At 36.3% G+C, this 20,655-nt stretch overlaps 1 protein-coding gene across 1 annotated transcript in view; it reads left to right on the forward strand.

Moving 5' to 3' along the window:
* Nucleotides 1-10,411, forward strand: part of SLC44A5 (solute carrier family 44, member 5) — a 142,388-nt gene extending 131,977 nt beyond the window's left edge. Inside the window, exons 18-19 of the mRNA XM_006888614.1 lie at nucleotides 2,824-2,908; nucleotides 10,272-10,411. Coding sequence (XP_006888676.1) covers nucleotides 2,824-2,908; nucleotides 10,272-10,411 — 225 coding nt within the window. The remainder of the gene's footprint in view (nucleotides 1-2,823; nucleotides 2,909-10,271) is intronic.
* Nucleotides 10,412-20,655: the final 10,244 nt, after the last annotated feature.

Raw genomic sequence — 20,655 nt, forward strand, 5'->3', positions numbered from 1 at the left:
CTTATCTTCCGTGATGGTTTTTACATTGATATTTATTTTATCAGAGATTAATATGGCTACTCCTGCTTTTTTCTGGTTGCCATTTGCTTGGTATATTTTCCCCCACCCTTTTACTTTTAGCCTGTCTTTATCTTCATTTTTCAGGTGTGTCTCTTGTAGACAACATATTGATGGATTTTTTTTTTATCCAATCTTAAAGCTTTGTGTTTTAAGACTTGGTTTCATTATATATCAACTGGGTTGATGCTAGCAGGTAAGAAAATTTTAAGGGTTGACTTATAATCTTAAAAACAGCACAAATTCTTTGATTTAAAATATTTTTGGTTTTCTAAATAATTTTATTTTTATTTCTTTTTGCAAATATTTTTGGTGTAGTCTTAAGAATTATTTTTGATCTACAACTTGATAATTTTTAAACTTTTTTAAAGAGATGCCTATGCTTTGTTTTGAGACTACAAAAAGCCTTCAGGATAGAGGGCTGCAATCCCTCAGTGAGTGCAAACACTCAGTCCCAGAGATAAGATATTGTGGTATGGAGGAGTTAAAGGCCTGAAATTCCCCAGGAGGGACACTCCTCCAGGCAGGATACCTGGGGCTATACCACAGACCAAAGAGGACAATAGACTTCAGGAGAGGGGAGATGCATTCAGGGCAGAGACTAATTCCAGAGGCAGCACAGTGAAGTGTTGGGGTGGGAGATTCCTGCCACCTCCCTACCTACCTGGGAAATCTAGGTGTGGTGTTCAAATACACCAGATGCTCCTCTGGAGAAGGAGGGGCAATCTCCTCCTGAACCAGTTGGATCTGATTTGACAGTACACAACAAGAAAAGGGGGAAGGGGTGGCAGGAAGAGTAAACTTACCTTCTCCACATTCCCAGAAAGGATTTCCAATAGAGCAAATGCTTGTCACAGCAAACAGAATAGTTCTGCAACTAACTGACAACATCATAAAGATAAAGAACTGTCAACATGGAGCTAAATAACACCCTGCTAGAAGATGTGTTATACAGATGACACAACCTTGCTTGCTGAAACTCAGCAGGACATGAGGTATTTGCTGCAGGTCAGGGACTGCAGTTTTCAATACAGATTAAAGCTCAACATCAAGAAAACAAAGATTCTCACCATTGGATTAAAGCAGGGGAGAAAAACAAAGAGTCACCTACAAAGAAGAATCACATAGATTAAGTTCTGATTGTTCAGCAGAAACTGTGCAGCCAAGAAAACAATGGATGGCATATACAGATGGTTGGGGGGAATTATTACCAGCCAAGGATCCTGTACCCAGTGAAGTTGTACATCAAATATGAAGGAGAAATTAAGTCATTTGCAGAAAAGAAGGGACTTAAGGAATTAGTGAAAATAAGACAAACTCTGCAAGAAATTCTAAGAGAATTCATTCACACAGAGACACCAAAGGATAAGTAGGTGGATCATAATAATCAGAAGCAACAGAAAAAGAAAATGGCAAAATGGCAGCAATAATAATAAACACTACACTGGAACAGATGAAGGGAAGAACTGTTTAAAAGGAATATATGATTAGGCATTTGTACGACAACAGTCCAGAATAAGAAGTGCATAGCAAAGTGGACTTGGGCAAAGTGGACTTGGGGGGAGGGAAGAGAGAAATTATGTAGCAATGACACTTTTTTTAAGTGAACTGGGAGGGAAATGTGTAATAATGAATTAATGAAAATTCAACTATTCTGTAAACTTCCATTAAAATCACAATAAAAAATAAACTTAAGTAAAAGGAAAGAAATATTTTTTTAAATTTATTTGTGTGTGTGTGTGTACCGTCAAATTGGATCTGATTGGTACAGGAGGAGATTGTTCCTCCTTTCCCAGCAGAGCATCTGGTGGATTCGAACTGTGTGCCTCTGGGATTGCAGTGCAGCTTCTTGCACTAGGCCACCAGAGCTTCCCTAAGAAATATTTTTTAAAAAGTTAAAAAAATAGAATAGGATCTCTAGAGTCGTTTGTGGTCTATAGGCAAAGAATGGCCGAATTAACTGTTGTGACTGATCTATCACTGGTGAACTTAGTGTCACAATTAGGGACATTTCCACCCCTGAATTTTATTACCATAATACAGTTGTAGGCTTTGGCAATAATAGTAAGAAAATGGGCAGATGATTTGTTGTTTTCATAGATTCTGTTTAGTTTGCCCCCGATTGAAGTTGACCTCATGTACAATGGAATAAATCTCTGTCCAGTCCTGCACCCATGATCCATGAAAGTTTGGTTATTTGATTTATAAAAGTATTATTGCCTGGCTTTTCCTCCTATGCCATCTTAATTTGGAAGCTTTGCTGAAAACTGTTCAGAGTCATAGCAACACTTAAACCTCCACTTCCAGACAGGTGGAGGCTGAGCATGAGGTGCACTGTCCACGAATACCTAGATCTTTTACATTAAAGATAAGAATCCCACCACTAAATCACTAATCCCTTCAAAGCTAGTTCCCATCAAGTGCTTTCTGACTCATGTGACACCTCCTGTATATCCGAGTCAAACTGTGCACTATAGGGATGTGTATGGCTGATTTTTGAAAGTATGTAACAGGTCTTTCTTCCAAGATGCGTTTGAGTAGACCCAAACTTCCAACCTTTTGGTTAGTAGTTTTGCACTACCTAAATCTTAGTACAATGCAAATAAAATCATTATAATCGAATGTTTTGAAGGAGCCTTTCTATAGAATTGTTTGCAACGCCTCAGTGTACTTCAAAGTTTTCTCTACATTGTATTTCAAAGCTGCAGTGTTATTGTTATGGACACTGTAAATAACATGTTTGTTTTCTTCTCTGTCCATTTACAGACTGTCATTTTGGGATCTTTCATGATTGCACATGGATTCTTCAGTGTCTATGCAATGTGTATTGATACACTTTTCATCTGCTTTTGTAAGTATTAACTGTGGTGTTTCCCTTCTCAGTGGGATAACAGAAAGGATGTCCTTAGCTGGCTTGTGGATTTGCTGTGATCTGGGTGCAACTGCAATACAGTGTTTGTAAAAAGGCATTGCTTGGTAGATGTTCCTTAATCCTTAAGAGAAAATAGTTTGCAAAGCACAGGAAAATTAACTTAGAAAGAAATCTTGGTCTTCATGGTATGGCTAATGTGGTTAACGTGGTATTGTTTTTATTAGTATTTTCAAGATGGCTTTGTTATACTTTATTAACAGAAATAAGTACATAATTGGTCCTTGGGAAATTTCCTGAGGAGGGTTTTAAAAAACTCTAATAATGTCAAAATTACAGTGGTTTTAAATGCACGTGAGGTCCATTCACATTATGTAACAAAATGGGAAGTTCGCAGGATTCAGATAACCGCAGTTAGGAAATAGCTGGGTCAATTTAGATTCCTAAAGTTACTTTTTTAGCATTTCCTCACTGACTTCCACACAGTGTCCTTCTGTAGTAAAAGTAACTCACATATATAGAATGGGTGTGTTTTATTTTTTACCTCATCATAAAAGCCCTATCCCTCACCCTGGCAAACATAGAGAAGGTAGGGCCAACAGATAAAAGAACAAAACTTCTTAACCTCCAAAGACTTTTTTTTGTGGGGGGAGTGTACATTATACATGAAAGAATCAAAGAAAAATACTTCCTATGATGAGGTATTATTGAATAATCCACTTGTATAAAAATATTAATTTCTTGAGAGTAATACTCAGAAATTACTTCACAATAAGGTCAGATGAGAAGATATATTCAAGTCAAAATCAGTTGGAGAGCAGACTGACTTATATTTTTCTGAATTTTGAAATCAGTTCTCTAGACTGGACAAAAAAATCAGGAGAATGAAATCACTAAGTAGTTCTTTTTATTTTCTGTAAATGGCTCTGGTTTCTTTCTGCCTTGTTGCTGTTGGTGTTATTGAGTACATTTAAGACAGAAGCAATTCATAGCTGACCTTCCAGTGGGCTTTCAGAGGCAGTAAATTGCGTGGGAGGAGAATGCCATCTTTCTTCTGAGGATCAACTGGTATATTTGAACCATATACCTTTGGATTGACAAAGTAATTCTTTACCACTATGAGTTCATTCTGCTTCAGTAGCTCGTAAAGAAAAGCCACTCACAAAATACCACATGAACAAACCACAACTAGAGTAAGGATTAGAAAACACATGGTCCTTAAACACACAAAGACACTCATTTTTAAAACTAATCATGGGAGTAATACTTGGAGATCCTACTGATTACAATGTTTATAACTGAAGATGTTTCACAAGATATATCACAGGCCAAGTGCAGATAGGTGGTGTCTAGGATTTTGAAACCTTAGGAGAGTATTCTTAAATTGACAATGGATTTTAAATGTAGGTAGTAGGAAAAAGTTGTCCCTCCACCTATATTAACATAGTTGCCTACTTCACTAAGACCCAGGTACAATTTTAGCTTTACTCAACACATTTTGCATTGACTATGGATGGTTTCCTTTCAGAAACTCTTGATTTTGACATTAAGGACCAAGGGAAACTACATTTTCTTCCCAACTATTACTTTGAGCAATATCTTATATATCTTATCACATAATCTTGTCTGCCAGAAAACTAGTATTTTGTAAATATAAGCTATTTTTAAATACTTCTTTTATAAAATTTATTATTGTTGTTATTGTTGTTGTTGTTGTTAGGTTCAATCAAGTTGATTTTGACTGATTGTGTCCCTGTGTATTCCAGTATGAAACAGTGCCTGATCTTGTACCATCCTAACAGTCTCAGTTATGTGGAAGTTCGTTGCTGCAGTCACTGTGTCAGTTCATCTCCTTGATGGCCTTCCACTCTTCCCCTCACTCTCTGCTTGTCCAGGAACTGACCCCTCTTGACAACCTACCTAAAGTGTGTGAGATAAAGTCTCATCAACTTTGCTTCTACGGAACACTCCATTTGTGCTTCTTCCAAAACCAATTTGTTTGTTCTTTGGCAGCCCATGATATTTTCAAAATTCTTCACCACCATCACAATTTCAAGGCATCAGTTCTTCTTTGGTGTTTTCTTATTCATTGTACAACTTTCAGATGCATGTTAGCAATACAAAATCCCATGGCTTGGGGCAGTTGCACCTTAGTCTTTAAAACTGAATCCTTACAACTCTTTAGCACTTTCAAGAGATCCTTGGCAGCAGGATTGCTCAGTGAAATCCATCATTTGATTTCTTGAATGTTGTTTCCTTAAGTGTTGACTGTAGATTCAAGTAAAATTAGATCCTCAAGAACTTTATTATTTTCTCCATGTATCATGATGTTGCTAATTGGTCCAGTTGTGAGGATTTCTGGTTATGTTGAAGTCTAATCCATACTAAACGCTATAGTCTTTCATATTTTTCAGTAAGTACTTCAAGTCCTCTTCTCTTTCAGCAAACAAGGATGAATCACCTGCATGTCACAGGTTGTTGATGAATATTCCTCCATTTCTAATGCCATATTCTTCTTCATATAATCCATTTTTCAGATTACTTACTCAGTATATGAATTGAATAAAAAAAAATAAAAAGACTGAGTCAAGTCAATTCTATCTCATAGTGACCCTCTGAGTCGAGATTGCTCATCTTTCTCCTTTGGAGAAGCTAATGGATTTGAATGGCTTTAGGTTAGTAGTACAACACAGTATGCACTATGGAACCACAGCTCATTATATAGATTGAATAGGTATAGGGAAAGATACATACTTTACCTGAAGCCATGCGGTATCCCTTTATTCTGTTGGAGCATCTGCTTTTTTTACCTAAGTTCAGATTCTATATGCTGTTTTTATTGTTGTTAGGTGCTGTCAAGTTGAGTATGATTTATAGCGACCCTATGAACAAAAGATCTGCAACCTGTTCTATTCTGAACCATTTTCACACTTCCTGATACACAAGAGCCCATTACAGCGGTCACTGTGTCAGTCAGCCTAGTTGATGGTCTTCCTTTCCTCCACTGACACTTCACCCTTCCCAGCCTCATGTTCTTCTCCAGGGAATAGCCTTTCCAATCAACATGCCCAAAGAATGTGAGGGTGAAGCTTCCTCATTCTTGCTGCTGAAAACACTGTCTACACATGTTTATTCATTCTCTGGGCAGTCCATGGGATGTTCAGTGCTCTTCTCCAACACCACAGCTCACAATTAAAAGTTCTGAAATTATCTTTCTTCAAAAAGTTGACCACAATTTATTATAATCCACACAGTTGTATGCCTTTGCCTAGTCAATAAAACACAAATATAAACTGCTTTCTGGTATTCTCTGCTTTTAGCCAAGATACATCTTATATTAGCAATGATGTTCCTTCATCCATGGGCATTTTTGAATCCAGCTTTACTTTCTGAATAAGGATGACAGAAGAATTGATGTCTTTGAATTGGGGTGCTGGAGAAGAATAGTGAATATTCCATAGACTGTCAGGAGAACAAATAGGTCTTGAAGAGGGTGCAACTAGAGTGCTCCTTTGAGGCAAAGATGGTGATGCTTTGTCTTTCATAATTTGGACGTTTAGCTGGAAAAGGCTATTTACTGGAGAAGATATCATGCTTTGAAAGATGGTTGAGGATCAGTGAAGGAGAGGATGACCCCCAGTGAAATGGATTGACTTGACGACTTCAGCAAAGGGTTTGAGTTTTTTGGAGATGGTGAGGATAGCACAGGATAGGGCAGGTTTCAGGCTGACTATTCATAGGGTTGCTAGAGTCATGCTCAACTTAAATAGCACCTAACAACAACATACCACTCCAGCTTCAGCAAGATGAATGTGATGTTAATGATACTGTTTTATACTCTCTGCATTCTCTTGTATTCATTTTCTTTGAAACAGACTCAAACATGAATTTCTTTCAATTGGTTGGCCAACCAAGTAGCTATCTTCCAAGTTTCTTGTCATAAACTAGTGAACACTTCCTTTGCTGCATCTATTTGCTGAAACAACTCAATTGATAATCTGTAAATTCATGAAATTCATTTTTTTGCTAATGTCTTCAGTGAATCCTGGTCTTCTCATTTTACTATCATTAATTTTAGAACATATGCCACTTCCTGAAATGGTCTTGTGTTTTACTAATTCATATTGGTAAAGTGACTTTATTATTATTTTTCCTTCTTTTGATGCATCCTATATTGTTTAAGATTCAGGCCATAGCCTTTCCAATTACTAGCTATGCATGCAAGACCTGGGATATGAATAAGGATGACAGAAGAAAAGAATTGACACCTTTGAGCTGTAGTGGTGGTGGAGAGCACTGAACATCCCATGGACGGCCAAGAGAATAAATAGATAGGTCTTGGAGAAGGTGCAGCCGGAGTGCTCTTTGGAGGCAAAAATGATGAGGCTTTGCCTCGCATACTTTGGACATGTTGCTAGGAGGTGCTATTTCTTAGAGAAAGACATGATGCTGGGAAGGGTGGAGGGTTGGCAAAGGAGAGGAAGACCCTCTACCAGGTGGATTGACACAGTGACTGCTGCAGTGGGCCCTGTGTGTCAGCAAGTGTGAGGATGGTGCGGGACAGCATAGGGTTCAGATCTTTCGTTCATAGGGTCAGTATGAGTTGTGCTTGACTTGATGGCACCTAACAACAACATTATCCTTTGATTTTGCAACTCAAGGATTGTTTTTGTTTTTGTGTTTTCGTCAGTTCTTTCAGCTTAAGAAATGCTGGGCATGCTCTTTCCTTTTGGTTTTCTAACACCAAGACTTTGCAAATTGTGTTATAATACTGTGATTTTTTTTCTTAAGCTACCCCTTGAAATCTGTTTTGCTCTCTTGTTTGACCATTTTTTTGTATAGTTGTCTTTTCTACAACCAAAAGCATAGTCTGTAGGGAGCTGGGCGATCAACCTAAAGGTGGTGCCTCTTTGACTGTTTAAATCTATCAGTGACTTTAGGAGGAAGATGAGCAATCTCCTCCCATGCACTTTACAGCTTCTGAAAAACCCAATGGAGAGTTAGCTATGAATCACTAGACAGCAATGAGTAAGAGTAAGATCCAACAACAAAATCCAGGGTCTTTTCTGATGTCAAATTTGGTCTTCCCTTTCTTTTCTGTATTGTTAAGAGCTCTGTTGGTGTAATGCATAGCAAATTGCTCTTCTAACTCAAAGGCTACCCTTGTCTAGCAGTTCCAAGTTAACAGACACTCCATTGGAGAAAGACAGGCAGTCTCCTCCCTTGAGATTTATAGCCTTGGAAACCCAGTGGAGGGTCAGCTATGAGTTGACACATGAGAATTTCTTATTGTTTTGTTTCCTTCATGTCCTTGATGTCATCCCACAACTCACCTAGTCTTCAATAGTTTGTGTTCAATGCACCAAATATGTTCTTGAAATTTGGGGTTGTTTTTTTTAATTCTGGTCAGATAAACTCAAGGTTTATATTCTTGCTCTCCTATTTTAATTTTTTAAATCAGCTTTAATTTGAATTTGCACAGGAACAATTGATAGTCTGTTGTTAAAATATAGAATCATGTAAACTTTTAAGGCACTGGTTCCTAATGAGAAAAAGTTATAAATACATATGATCATTATTGTGACCAGATCAGCCTCCCTGCCAATATTTAATGGTAGTAATGATGCTGCTTCTGTTGCTGTTGCTGTTGTTGTTGTTGTTGTTGTCGTCGTCATTGTTAGGTGCCATCAAGTCTAGTACAACTGATAGCAACCCTATGAACAAAAGATTTGAACCCTGTTCTATCCTATGTCATCCTCACACTTCCTGACACAGAAGGGCCCATTGTGGCAGTCACTGTGTCATTCCACTTGGCCAAGGGTCTTCCTCTCCTTTGCCAACCCTCCACCCTTTCCAGCATCACGTCCTTCTCCAAGTAATAGCCCCTCCTAGGTATATGCTCAAAGTATGTTAGATATGGAAATATAATTAAGGAAAAAAGAACAAAATTGAGGAAAAACATATCATCTTACTTCTCAAGATTTACATTAGATATGTGAAGAAGTGACTGTGAGGTTTAACTTTTTATTTAATATTTTATTGGTTTTCAAATAATAATTATTTTACACTATGTTTTTATTCATATATATTGTGTTTTATACAATCATTTACATTGACAAAATTTAAAAATATTAAAAAAATTAAAAAGAATTTTTTCTTCAAATTTTATGATGAAAAAGAATTTCTATATATCCTATAAACCTAGTAGTCTATATGGTCTTTTCAACTATTTCTTATTGCTTATATATGTTGTACTAAACAACAAGAACTTTGGCAGCCGAGTGCATAAGGTGTTGGGCTACAACCCAAAGGGAGGCTGTTGAAATCCATCAGCTGCTTTTTTGGGAGAAATCTGGGAAATCTTCTCTCGTGTGATTTTTAGCCTCTGAAAACCCACTGAAGAGTCAACTATAAGTCAGTTTTGACTTGACAGCACATAACAACAAATAAAGAAAGGAAAGAACATAGAATTCATTTTAGTATACTGTTCAAACAACAAATTTTTATTTCTTAACTATTAATATTGACTAATAAGCATTTATCAACAAATATTCTCTACTTTGAGCTCTATATATCTAAAGGGAGCTTCTGATTCCATGCATACTTGCCCTTGTTTTCCTTTCCTTCTCAGCATAATTCTGCTGCTTTCCTATAACCACCCAGCCTGCTTTTTAGAGAACACATATTCATGTTAATATTAGATAATAGCCCCCTAATATTAATGTTCACATTTACTTCTACAAGAGTTAGAAAACATATTGGTGTTAGCATTCAAACATAATTTGAAGTCCACAGTTTTGGGACAAGATGTCTTAGAATAGTAGGAGACCTGGTTCTTCACGAGCTTTCAACTTCAAAAGTCAGTTTTTCTTCCTAGGGCCTCAGTTATTTTCACCTGTAACAGTAACGTGTGCCTAATTATTAATGTTGCTTTTAAATTCAGAAATTCAGTTACCACTCTACTTGCCACAGGACCACTGAAGTCCTGTACTCTTTATTCAGCTTTATCCTATAGACTCTAACAATTTATACATTTCCTAAATTAAAAGATCCCAGATTTTGTAGGAAACACTCTTGAAAAGACATGAAATATCTTATTGATCTTTAAACTCTCAAAATAAATCTCTTTTAGAATGTGTGTACATCCCCAGGCTTCCTGGCCAAGACTGAGATCTCTTGCCTTGTACAGCATCAGCAATTAAATTGCGCTAATTTGTGTTTTACTCGACTTTTTAACACCAATCTAACTGTTCTCTCTTATTTCTCTCTGTTTGAATTTCCAATTTATTAAAACGCATGTGATTGCTCTGCTGCTGCTTGCTGGCTTTGGCTGCTTCGTATACAGGTGATGATCTGGAAAGAAACGATGGATCTGCAGAGAAACCCTACTTCATATCTCCTAAGCTGCATGAGATTTTGACCCAGAAAACGCTAGTTCCTCAGGAGCAAGAAAAGCTCCAAACAGTGCCACTCACTTTAAAGTAGAAGTTTTTCCAAAATAAGTCAGTTGCAATTTGGTGCTTCGGGGTAATGCAAAATTTCTGTCCTTATTTCTGAGTTTCAGCAGCTGGTACCATTTGATGACAGTAGCCTCTGTGAAATAGGAACTTTTATAGACTGTGGTCTCTGCTGAAGAGCCAAATGTATATGTTCAACTTTTTAAAAAATCTTTAGCCAGAGTGTTTTAATAACTTTTATAATTTGGTGTACTCTTTCCCTGTACAGAACTTTGATAGCCTTCTTTTTAATAAGTGTATATTTGTAAAGGATATTCAGGCAATTTTTGAAAGTACTATAAATGTATAACAAATTAGCCATAAAATGATTGATTTATAGTTAATCAGCATATGGTACTAAACTTGTAAATATGGTGCTATGGTTATATTTGTACTGTTCGAACTGGTGAACAATTCCCTAAACTGTGATTAAATATTTATTGGTGGCTCCCTAGGAAGTATATTTCAGTAAGTGATTCCCAGTTCATAACACATATATATGCCAATGTTATACAGTTTCGACAAGGAGTATTACTGGGTAAAATGACTGTGAAAGTCTCATACCCCTTCAGTTTCAGTGAAATGATAAATATGGTGAAGCTGGATCATAGCTGAGAATGTCAATTCCAATAGCATGAACCTCTGGCTTGGTGAAAATATTCCGAACAAAACTGAAACTGCCACACAGGTTAAATCTTTTAACTCTAATCCAAATTTCACACTCATGAATATAAAAGATCAGTGTGGATTTGTTTCAGAACTGTGTTTATAACTTTTCATGGACATACCTGTATTTCTAAATAGCTTTGTTCTATAGAAGATCTAATATATGCTCAATTTTCAGAAAGGAAAAAGGAAAGATAAGACAGTTTAATATTTACACTAAGGAAATAACAGTATTGGTGTCACTTTAGCTACTTTATGGGGTACCTTTACAAGGATCATATTATGTGTTAGGAAATCTCTCCCCCAATTACTTAGGGGGGAAATCTACTGCCATACTACACTCCTGTGAACCAGAGTAATAAGCTGGTTTCTGGCAGCTACGTTTGCATCTCGTTCATGGCAGGGCAAAGCATGAATCAGATACTCATATACCTTTCCTATCTATCCTGTGTGCAAATGTATGTGATGTGACTAAGAGTGTAAAAACAAGGCATCCCAAAAGAAATACTAAAGCTATTAGCATACTTTTTTGGCTTTTGATTCAGAGCTTTTGTGTATAAGGATTATTTATGAATTGACAAAAGAAAGTATATTGATCTAAAATATGATCCGTGCAACCAAAATGAGAGTTAGAAGCATATTGCTGTATTTCCACATTAGAATAAAAGCTAGTATACTTAATCATCCTCAAGTGTAGAAACCTAGATTAAATAGTAATGTATTTAATCATCCAACCTGGTTTACACTGACATCATGGTAGTTGAATAGAAAGACATCAGTAAATTATATGCCAATGAATGGGAAAGATTTTCAAAACATTTGTCCTTATAAAGACCACCAATTTGCTCTTGACTTACTCTCTTGAGACTATTGTGGTCACTTACTCTTCACATTTTAACAATGGTTCTTTGCCACTTTCATTGTCCTTAAAGCACAAAAGACAAGGGAGAATGATTACTTATCTTGTAAGGTTTTTATTTCTATTGGTTGGTTGTTTTTTTTTTTTTTTTTTCAGCAATACAGATTGAATGGAATGGTAACATCCACCTTAAGTAGTTAAAAATTATAAGAAATAAGCCCCTTCAGGACAAGTCTAGAACTTCATAATATTGAAATAAAGTAATAATAGGTCTCATTGAAAAAAAAAGTATCAGAATCATTCGGAGGTCTTATTATAAGCAAAGTTGCCTGTGCCATTCCTGGAAGATTCTACAGAGGTTGGGTTGAGACATTGGCCAGGATGTGAACGATTATTAAGTTCTCCATTTAATTCTGATGGACATAAAATTTGGAAAATCACTTGAATAAAACATAAACCAATACATAAGAGACTAACTGCCGGGTTTTTCCTTCCATTCTTGGCTGTTCCAAGAGTTTGATGAGGCAAAGGAGGTGAATTTGGAGACTTCCAAAAATAACTTCTGTATATTAACAGATTCTTGGTGCTGGTGTGTATTAAGAGTTTAGCAATTTTACTTTCTGATAAGACTAGAAAAATTTCTAGAGTGAAAGTATTTTCTGAAATACAGAGTTGCAGTCAAAACTTGGTTATATTTTAAAAAAATATAACCCGTTGGTAAGAAATCTTAGGATAAAGAACGTGATCTGTTAAATATTTCTTAATTAACTGAAACATTTGATTAAAAAATTAATTTCTATGTATGTAAATGTTAACTACATTATGGACTTATTTGTAGTCAGAAAGATATTCTCTATTAGGTCCATATTTATTCCTATTCCAAAAAAAGTGATTCGATAGAGTGTGGAAATTATTTAACAATATCATTAATATCACATGCAAGCAAGATCCTGCTGAAGATGATAGCAAAACGACTGGAACAACACATCAACAGAGAACTGACAGATGTGCAGGCTGGGTTTAGAAGAGGCCATGGCATTAGGGATATTATAGCCAATGTTAGATTGGTTTTAGCTGAAAGCAGAGAGTACCAGAGAAACGTCTCTGTGTTTCATTGACTACACAAAGGCATTTGACTGTATGGATCACAATAATTTGTGGCCGACTTTGAGAAGAATGGGAATCCCAGAACACTTGATTTTGCTTAAGCGAAACCTATACTTGAAGGTAGTCATCAGAAGAGAGTGAGGGAACACTACATGGTTCAAAATCAGGAAAGATGTTTACCAGGATCGTGTCCTATCTCCATACCTTTTCAATCAAATCACACAAAAGGCTGGTCTCTATGAAGAGGAATGTAGCATCAGGATCAGAGGAAAACATATTAATAACATATGTTATACAGATGACACAACCTTGCTTTCTGAAACTGAGAAGGACCTGAGGTATTTGCTACAGAAGGTCAAGGACTGCAGCCTTCAATATGGATTGAAGCTCAGCATCAGAAGGAAAAAAAAATATTCTTACCACTTGGCCAATTGGCAGCATCATGATAGATGATAAGGAGATTGAGGTTTCTGACAGTTTCAGATTGTTTGGTTCCACAATCAACACTCTTGGTACCAGTAGTCAGGAAATCAAAGGACAAATTTCATTGGGAAAATCTGCTCTCAGGGACCTCTCCAGAGTACTGTAGAGCAACTGTGTCAGTCTGGAAACTATAAGATGTACCTGATACAGGTCATGGTCTTTGCTATTACTTGCTATGCATCAGAGAGCTGGACAATGACTAAGGATGACAGAAGAAGAATTGATGCCTTTAAGTCATGGTGTTAGAGAAGAATATTAAATATACCATGGACTTCTAGGAGAACAAACAGTTCCGTCCTAAAGAAGGTGAAACCATGCTGCTCCCTGGAGGCAAGGATTTTGAAGCTCTGTCTAACATAGTTTGACCATGTTGCCAGGAGGTACTAGTCCTTGGAGAGGGACATCATGCTTGGGATTGTGGAGAGACAGCGCAAGAGAGAAAGATCCTGGAGGAGGTAGATTGATTCTGTGAGTGGGGTAATGGGTGTAGGTGTGTCAGAGACGGCACATAGCAACGGCAACAACTTGACTGAAACATACAACAAAAATGAGCGTTGTTTTTAAGAAGAAATTTAGAAGCTGTTTTATTTAAAAACAATTAATAACAAAAAATAGCAATACTTCCTTGGACTTTTTTTAAGTTGGAATGTGCTAAACTTTATAAACCGTATTTATTTAAATTGCTGATGGCAAAACAAAAAATCTAATTTTTAACAAATATAGTCATTTAGAAAGCAAATTATGAAACTGAAATGTTTTGGGTGTTGGGAAGTAAATTTAAAAATCTCTGATTCATCTATCTTCCCCACTTTTAGTAATTAAATTTGCTAGTTATTTCTTCAAACATAGACTTGAGGTATATGCATTACTGGCGAAATAGGACCTAATATACAGAATGAGATAATATCTTACTGACATAAAGATAAGGGCTGTTTTCTGATACATATGTTTACAATAATGTTGATACCAAACTATGCTATTTTTAGAAAAAAAGAAAAATAAAAAAGAACTGCTGTTAAGCAAGTATACAGCAGATGGCGATGTTACTGCTTTTACAGTTTTGTTTTGCTATTTACTCTGTGCCGTTCTTCCTCCTAGAGGAAGATTTAGAAAGAAATGATGTCTCTACTGAAAGACCCATTTTATATGAGTCAATCTCTGCTGAAGATTTTGAACAAGGAAAATTTAAAAACGAGAATCAGTAGAAATGCAAACTCTGGTCATCCTACAGTAGTGTGTTAGCCATTTTTTTTAAGTCTGCGTGTCTGCAACAGTATTTGTTAAATGTTTTGCATTCAACCGCCCGGTATTCACAACCTTGTTGGCTTTTATTTGCATGTTTTATACCAAAGCTGATACTGTAATATGTGAAGCCATCAGAAGTTGCAAGGGACTTGTTAATGGCATGGAACATTTTTATTCTAAGATATTTTGGTTTGTAATTCAGTTTCACATAGGGGTATGGATGTTTTAAAGATACACATGGATATGTTAATATTCTTTTAATCATTATATTAAAACTAACGGCTTCACACACTACAACTTTATAGCTCCTATTTTTTTTTTAATAACAACTAAAATATTCCTTCTGAAAGGAGAAATTGGTCAAAACAAAGTGAGAGTAAGTTTAAAAGTTTCTCCATTCCTTCTATGATAAATGGGGGGTGGGGGGGTGGGGGTGGGGAATGAAACCACTCCTCTACAGATTTTGCTATCTTAACCACAGAATGTTTCCTATTAAACAAATGACCAATCACCCAGCCTTTACTACTTAGTCCTCTCTGACAAAGTGCCTTACGGGCTGTTTAATACTACCCAGTTTTTGTGGGTGAGTTTACATTGTTTTAAAAAAAACAAAACTGCAAATGTTTAGTGATAAAAACAAGTTGTCTTGCATTTGTTTTCTTCCTAGCTCACTGGTTAGAAATCATTTGTCATTTCAGTATGCTTGATATCCTTACTATACAGAGTACATAGTGTGATCTCAACAATTTTCCTTGAACCTAGCGAACGTTCATGATTGTGTACTATATACAAGAAACAATAACAAAAACCCTAAAAGGGTACTTGCTGGGTTTCTTTGTTTGATTGATTTTTTTTTAATAAAAGAGAGACATTCTACAGAACATGTAACCTTTTCTGAAGTAGATATTAGAGGATTATATATATATATATATATATATACATGACTGTATTTCTCATTCTTTAACACACATTTAAAGGGGAAACTTTGAAGAATTACAAAGGAAATCTGTACCTCTAGATAGGGTGCTCAGAAATTGCATGTACTGAGTAAGTTCAATTTTAAATTGTTATTTATTGTCATTTAAATGGATTTTATATGTATTTAATTTTAGTATTATGTAGTAGGATTATTTGTTATGTTAATTTTTATTGTGCTAATATAAACAAGAAAGTATTTCTAGTTCTATTTTTAATCATTTCAACAATACAACTAACTCTACACAAAATGAGTTGTTTGTTATCAGTGTTAAAGAATGGATCCATAATCATTCACACTAAGAGAATTTGTATCACATCATAATTCAAAAAGTTTTAAGAATCAACTGTTAGTTACTATCAGTTTACCTACTATCACATTTCTGTTTAAATGTCACTTAACACATTCTTTCATGCCAAAAATAAACCCACATGGAACATCACAAATGTGAGCTCTATAATCAATGTACTTCTGCTGTGCAGAAATATTAGGAACATATTGTCTAAATAGCTTTGATAACTAAAATGTTTATTATATCATGGCATTTGTTGTTATTCATTGTTTTAAAACTATTTGGTTTTTTCTCCTAATAAAAATTAAGATATGTGGGGGGAAAAAAAACAAACCTGTCTGCCTTTTTGTTACAAAACTATTTTCTCAGTACTAAATATCTAGGGGCTTTTACTTAACATATAGCATTATCCTTTTTAAAAAGGCTTTCCCATTCCTCTATAGCTGAACACTTGCAAATCAAATAACTGAATTTATAATATATACAAAGGAAATAATCACGGTTAAGTGGATAAAAGGTAGATTTTAAAAAAATAATCCAGATAATGGTTTAAAGTTGTGTGAATTGATCTTTTTCTCAATCTGCCAAAGGATTGCTCAATCCTGAATTTGGTTTGCCTACTCTAGTGGTCAGAAGCTGTGCTGCCAACCCAAAGGCACATAGTTCAAATCCACTCCCTACTCTGCACAAGAAAGTTGGACAATCTTCTGTGCAGTTTATTGCCTCTAAAAACCAACTGGAGGGTCAGCATTGAGTTAGTTCCAACTCAAGTAAATAATAACAGTAACACTTGTTGTTTTTGTTGTTGTTGCTGTTAAGTGCCATGGAGTCGCAGGTGACTCATAGCAACCCTGTGAAGGAGAGTCCTCGATGCTTGGGTGCCTTTCATCCTCTCTCCAGGTTCATAGGGTTTCCGGAGGCAAGCTATTACGGAAGTGGATGCCACTCTAAGAAGTAAATCTCATAATTTTGAGTATGGGGGATAATTTCACTCACTCAGTTCCATCCAATGAGCTGGTTCTGATTCCTAGTGATCCTTCATCGAGTTTCTGAAGCCATAAATATCAACAGGAGGAGATTGCCCATCTTTCTCCTTTTGAGCCAATGGTGGGACTCAAACCACCAGAAATGCTTGGCTTTGGGTTAGCCATGCAATTTGCTGTGGGCTATGGCACTGAGGTTCCCACAGATAATTTATTAAAAACAGGAACAATAATAGTAGGGCTTTTTTAAAAGCACGGCTAATTTTCTTATCACTGATTTATCTTAAACTAAAATTTCCCTTGTTGTTGTTGTTGTTGTTGTTGTTGTGTGCCATCTAGTTGGAAGCAACCCACAGCTGAGCCTCTGGCAGGTTTTCAGAGGCAGTTCATGGAAGGAGATTGTCCATCCTTCTCCTGCAGAGCAGCTGATGGTCTTGAACCGTGTGTCTTTGGTATTGCAACACAGCTTTTCATGAGTCTGGTTTTAAATTGAATTATATATAAAATCTTAAAATTAACTTTTCTCTTAAAATTTAAATGTATTTTTTATGCAAAGAAAGCATGAAACACTGTGTGGTTTTCAGTGTCCTTTTAAATTAAGGTACTCTGGTGGCCCAGTGGCAAGAAGCTGTACAGCAATTCCGAAGACATGCAGTCTGGGGCCACCAGGTGTTCTGCACAAGAAAGATGGGCAATCTCCTCCTGTGTGATTAACTGCCTCTGAAAACCCGCCGGAGGGTCAGCTATGGGTCAGCTCCAATTCGACAGTATACAACAACTTGTTAATATAGCCAATAATTTTTACTTCAAATAACAAAAGTACTAACTCCATTTAAATTAATTAAATTAATAGCTTCTTTTTGTATAAGATAAAGCCCTAATTGTTTTTGTAAAGTGTAAAAAACTGAAGTATGAGTGATGTGAGTTTTCTACGTGTTCATAAAGCTTTTAAAAGGGTTTCTGAATCCACACTGTAAAAATCACACTGCTCAAATTCTGTATCATCATCTTGGAAAAACTGGCTCTGTGCAAAAAAATGTCCTTCTTTTTCCCTTAGCATATAGATGAGCAGCACTCATTCCAACGTATGTTCTTTCACTTTTACAAGTGGTGCCTCAGGAAATTGCTCTTAAGCGCTAACCAGGCATAGTCATTATCTCTAGTATTATCTGCTTCTGGACTGGGGAACATGCTTTATAAATCAGTCTTTGCTGGCATAAGATATGGAGACAAAATTGAAGTAAAATCTTCTTGCAGACCACAGCATATTAATTGGTGTCTTAACATTTTTACCAGCTTCTCATAAATGTTATCCTTAGATGTGTGCAAATGTTTGTGTTTTTGAAATGTAGTTACTTGACTATAAAACAACAGTTCAGTAAGTCATTAGTGAAAATAAAAATTTACCTATATACCAGGCATAAATTACTTCTCCAGAGTTACTTTCCATATATTGTGTATTGAGTATATTGCCTCATGCAAGGATTGGACATCGGAATCACATCATAATCATAGACTTTTAAAATTCATTAGGTCAAATTGAACCACCCCTCCCATGTTTACCAGTTTCCAATTGATGGGAGTGAAAAGCAGCCAACGCAGGATAGAATTTGGCATTGTGTTTTCTAAGGTTTGGGAAGAAGGAAGATTTTATGTGGTACATTTAAAAATAATCAACTTCATTACTACTTGAAGTCACTAGCGGTGGGGGGGAACAATCTCCTTACAGTTTCTGCAATCTTTGTCTCTTTTGTATGAATCAGAATAATTGAAGTAAGTGGAAAAGAAATTTTGCAGAGGTTATTAAAATGCCCTTCCATTGCTGGCTCAATAAAAAGGGGATGATTCTCTACAGTTAAATACCATTTTCTGTTAACAAAGGCTTATCAAATAAGATGCTCCCATCCTGTGTGTGAATTCAAGTGGAATCAGGTGACAAGTGAATGTCCTGTTAAATCAGCTGTGGAATTTTCACATTCTTCCACTCACCTGGATGTGCATTCCTACCCGTATCTGTGGTGCACATGAGGGAAGGTCTCTCAGATGGCACGTTAATGTTCAAGGAGATAGCAGAAAAGACTGAAGACATACAAAGAAATCTCTAATAGGATTCAAGAGGAAAAAAAATGCAGGAAGTGAGATGCCTGATGAATACCATTCATAAACCTATTGAGGAGGAAGCTCAATAGCAAATCAGAAACCAGTCATTAAACAAATGAAAATATTTTTCTGTCTTTTGGTAAATAGCATTGAAGTTGGACTGTGTTATAATAAAGCTAATGAAATAGATGCATTTAGCCCAAACAAACAGACAATAAGAAATAATGTCCCATCATGATTTTTGATTAAGGAATTAAAAAACATCTGCCTCTCTTCATAATGTTCTCACACAATTTATAAAATTTTGCTGTCATGATAAGTTAATGGCTTTTTTTAAATTTCCTCTCTCCCCCTTACTGCTCAATTTCAAAATGGATTCTGTCTCTCACTTTTTCTTTCACTTCCTCCACTACAACTTGGGTCTTTTCCTTGATCTCATTTTCTTTATCTTTAAAATACTGAGGTTTCTTGTGTTACATGTACGGCTGCTAACTGAAAAGTCAGCAGAAAGGCAGGCCTCATATTGAGATTTGCAGCATTAGAAACCCAGTAAAGGGTCACCATGGGTTGTAATCAATTGGACAGCAAGAGGTTTGATTTGGTTTTTATATTAAATTGAAGTTCTAATACAATCTTTAGAAAGAAATGGAGGGAATAGAGAAAAAGAAAGATGAAAATGAGAATTTCAACTAGCAGCCTAAGGCAATACCATAGAATGGGATGGTCACAGAGCAGGTCCTGCACAATACTGTCAAAAATCCCCAATAGGATAATATGTAAACATTCATTGGTTTACAAAATTCTGGAAATCTGGTATATCTTTCTCCCATTAAGCTTTCTGTAACCAGCAGAACATTTTAATCATTGTGCCACCAGGGCACTTTTGAAATCAAGGGCACCAGAAATAAAGCAAACAGCAGAGCCTAAATCTATGGCTGCAGAATAAACCGTACGAACAAACCAAGTATACGTCAAAGCCAAGGACTCCCAAATTCACTTTTTTCTCTATTGTGGCCATTGGTAAGATTAACTGCTCAGTGACCTGCTTAATCAAAAACTGCCTCATCACAGTACTGCTGGGGAGATGGCATAGAGATAACCAATGCCTGGTAGACAGTGGTGGTGATCTCCCAAATGAAGGCTCTCATCATTTTAATGATTTGGTTTTATCTTACACTTCTCTCCCAGCAGAGCTTATTGGAGACATCTCTGACAAGCTAGTGAAAAAAAAACAGCATATGTAGTGGAGCCCATCCCACTATCACCCTTGTTTGTACCAGATCAGAGCACATGCCTTCAGGGTGTGGATAGTCCTCACTCTTTCCTGGAGCTTCGTTTTCAATCCCAAGTGAGGTTTCTTTAATGAAGTGTGAATCATTGGGTCACTGATGACAGACAGAAGAGCTCCTTTAAGTAGCCAAGAGGGATTTCACTCCCAACTCAGGCTCTCCGATTATTACCATCCTCTTTTACTCTAAATCTTGGCATGACACCAGGTTTGTGAAGTTGGTGAGTTGTCATT

This window comes from Elephantulus edwardii, unplaced genomic scaffold (genome assembly GCF_000299155.1).
Source record: "Elephantulus edwardii isolate Elephantulus edwardi_28Jun2011 unplaced genomic scaffold, EleEdw1.0 scaffold00069, whole genome shotgun sequence".
Taxonomy (NCBI): Eukaryota; Metazoa; Chordata; class Mammalia; order Macroscelidea; family Macroscelididae; genus Elephantulus; species Elephantulus edwardii.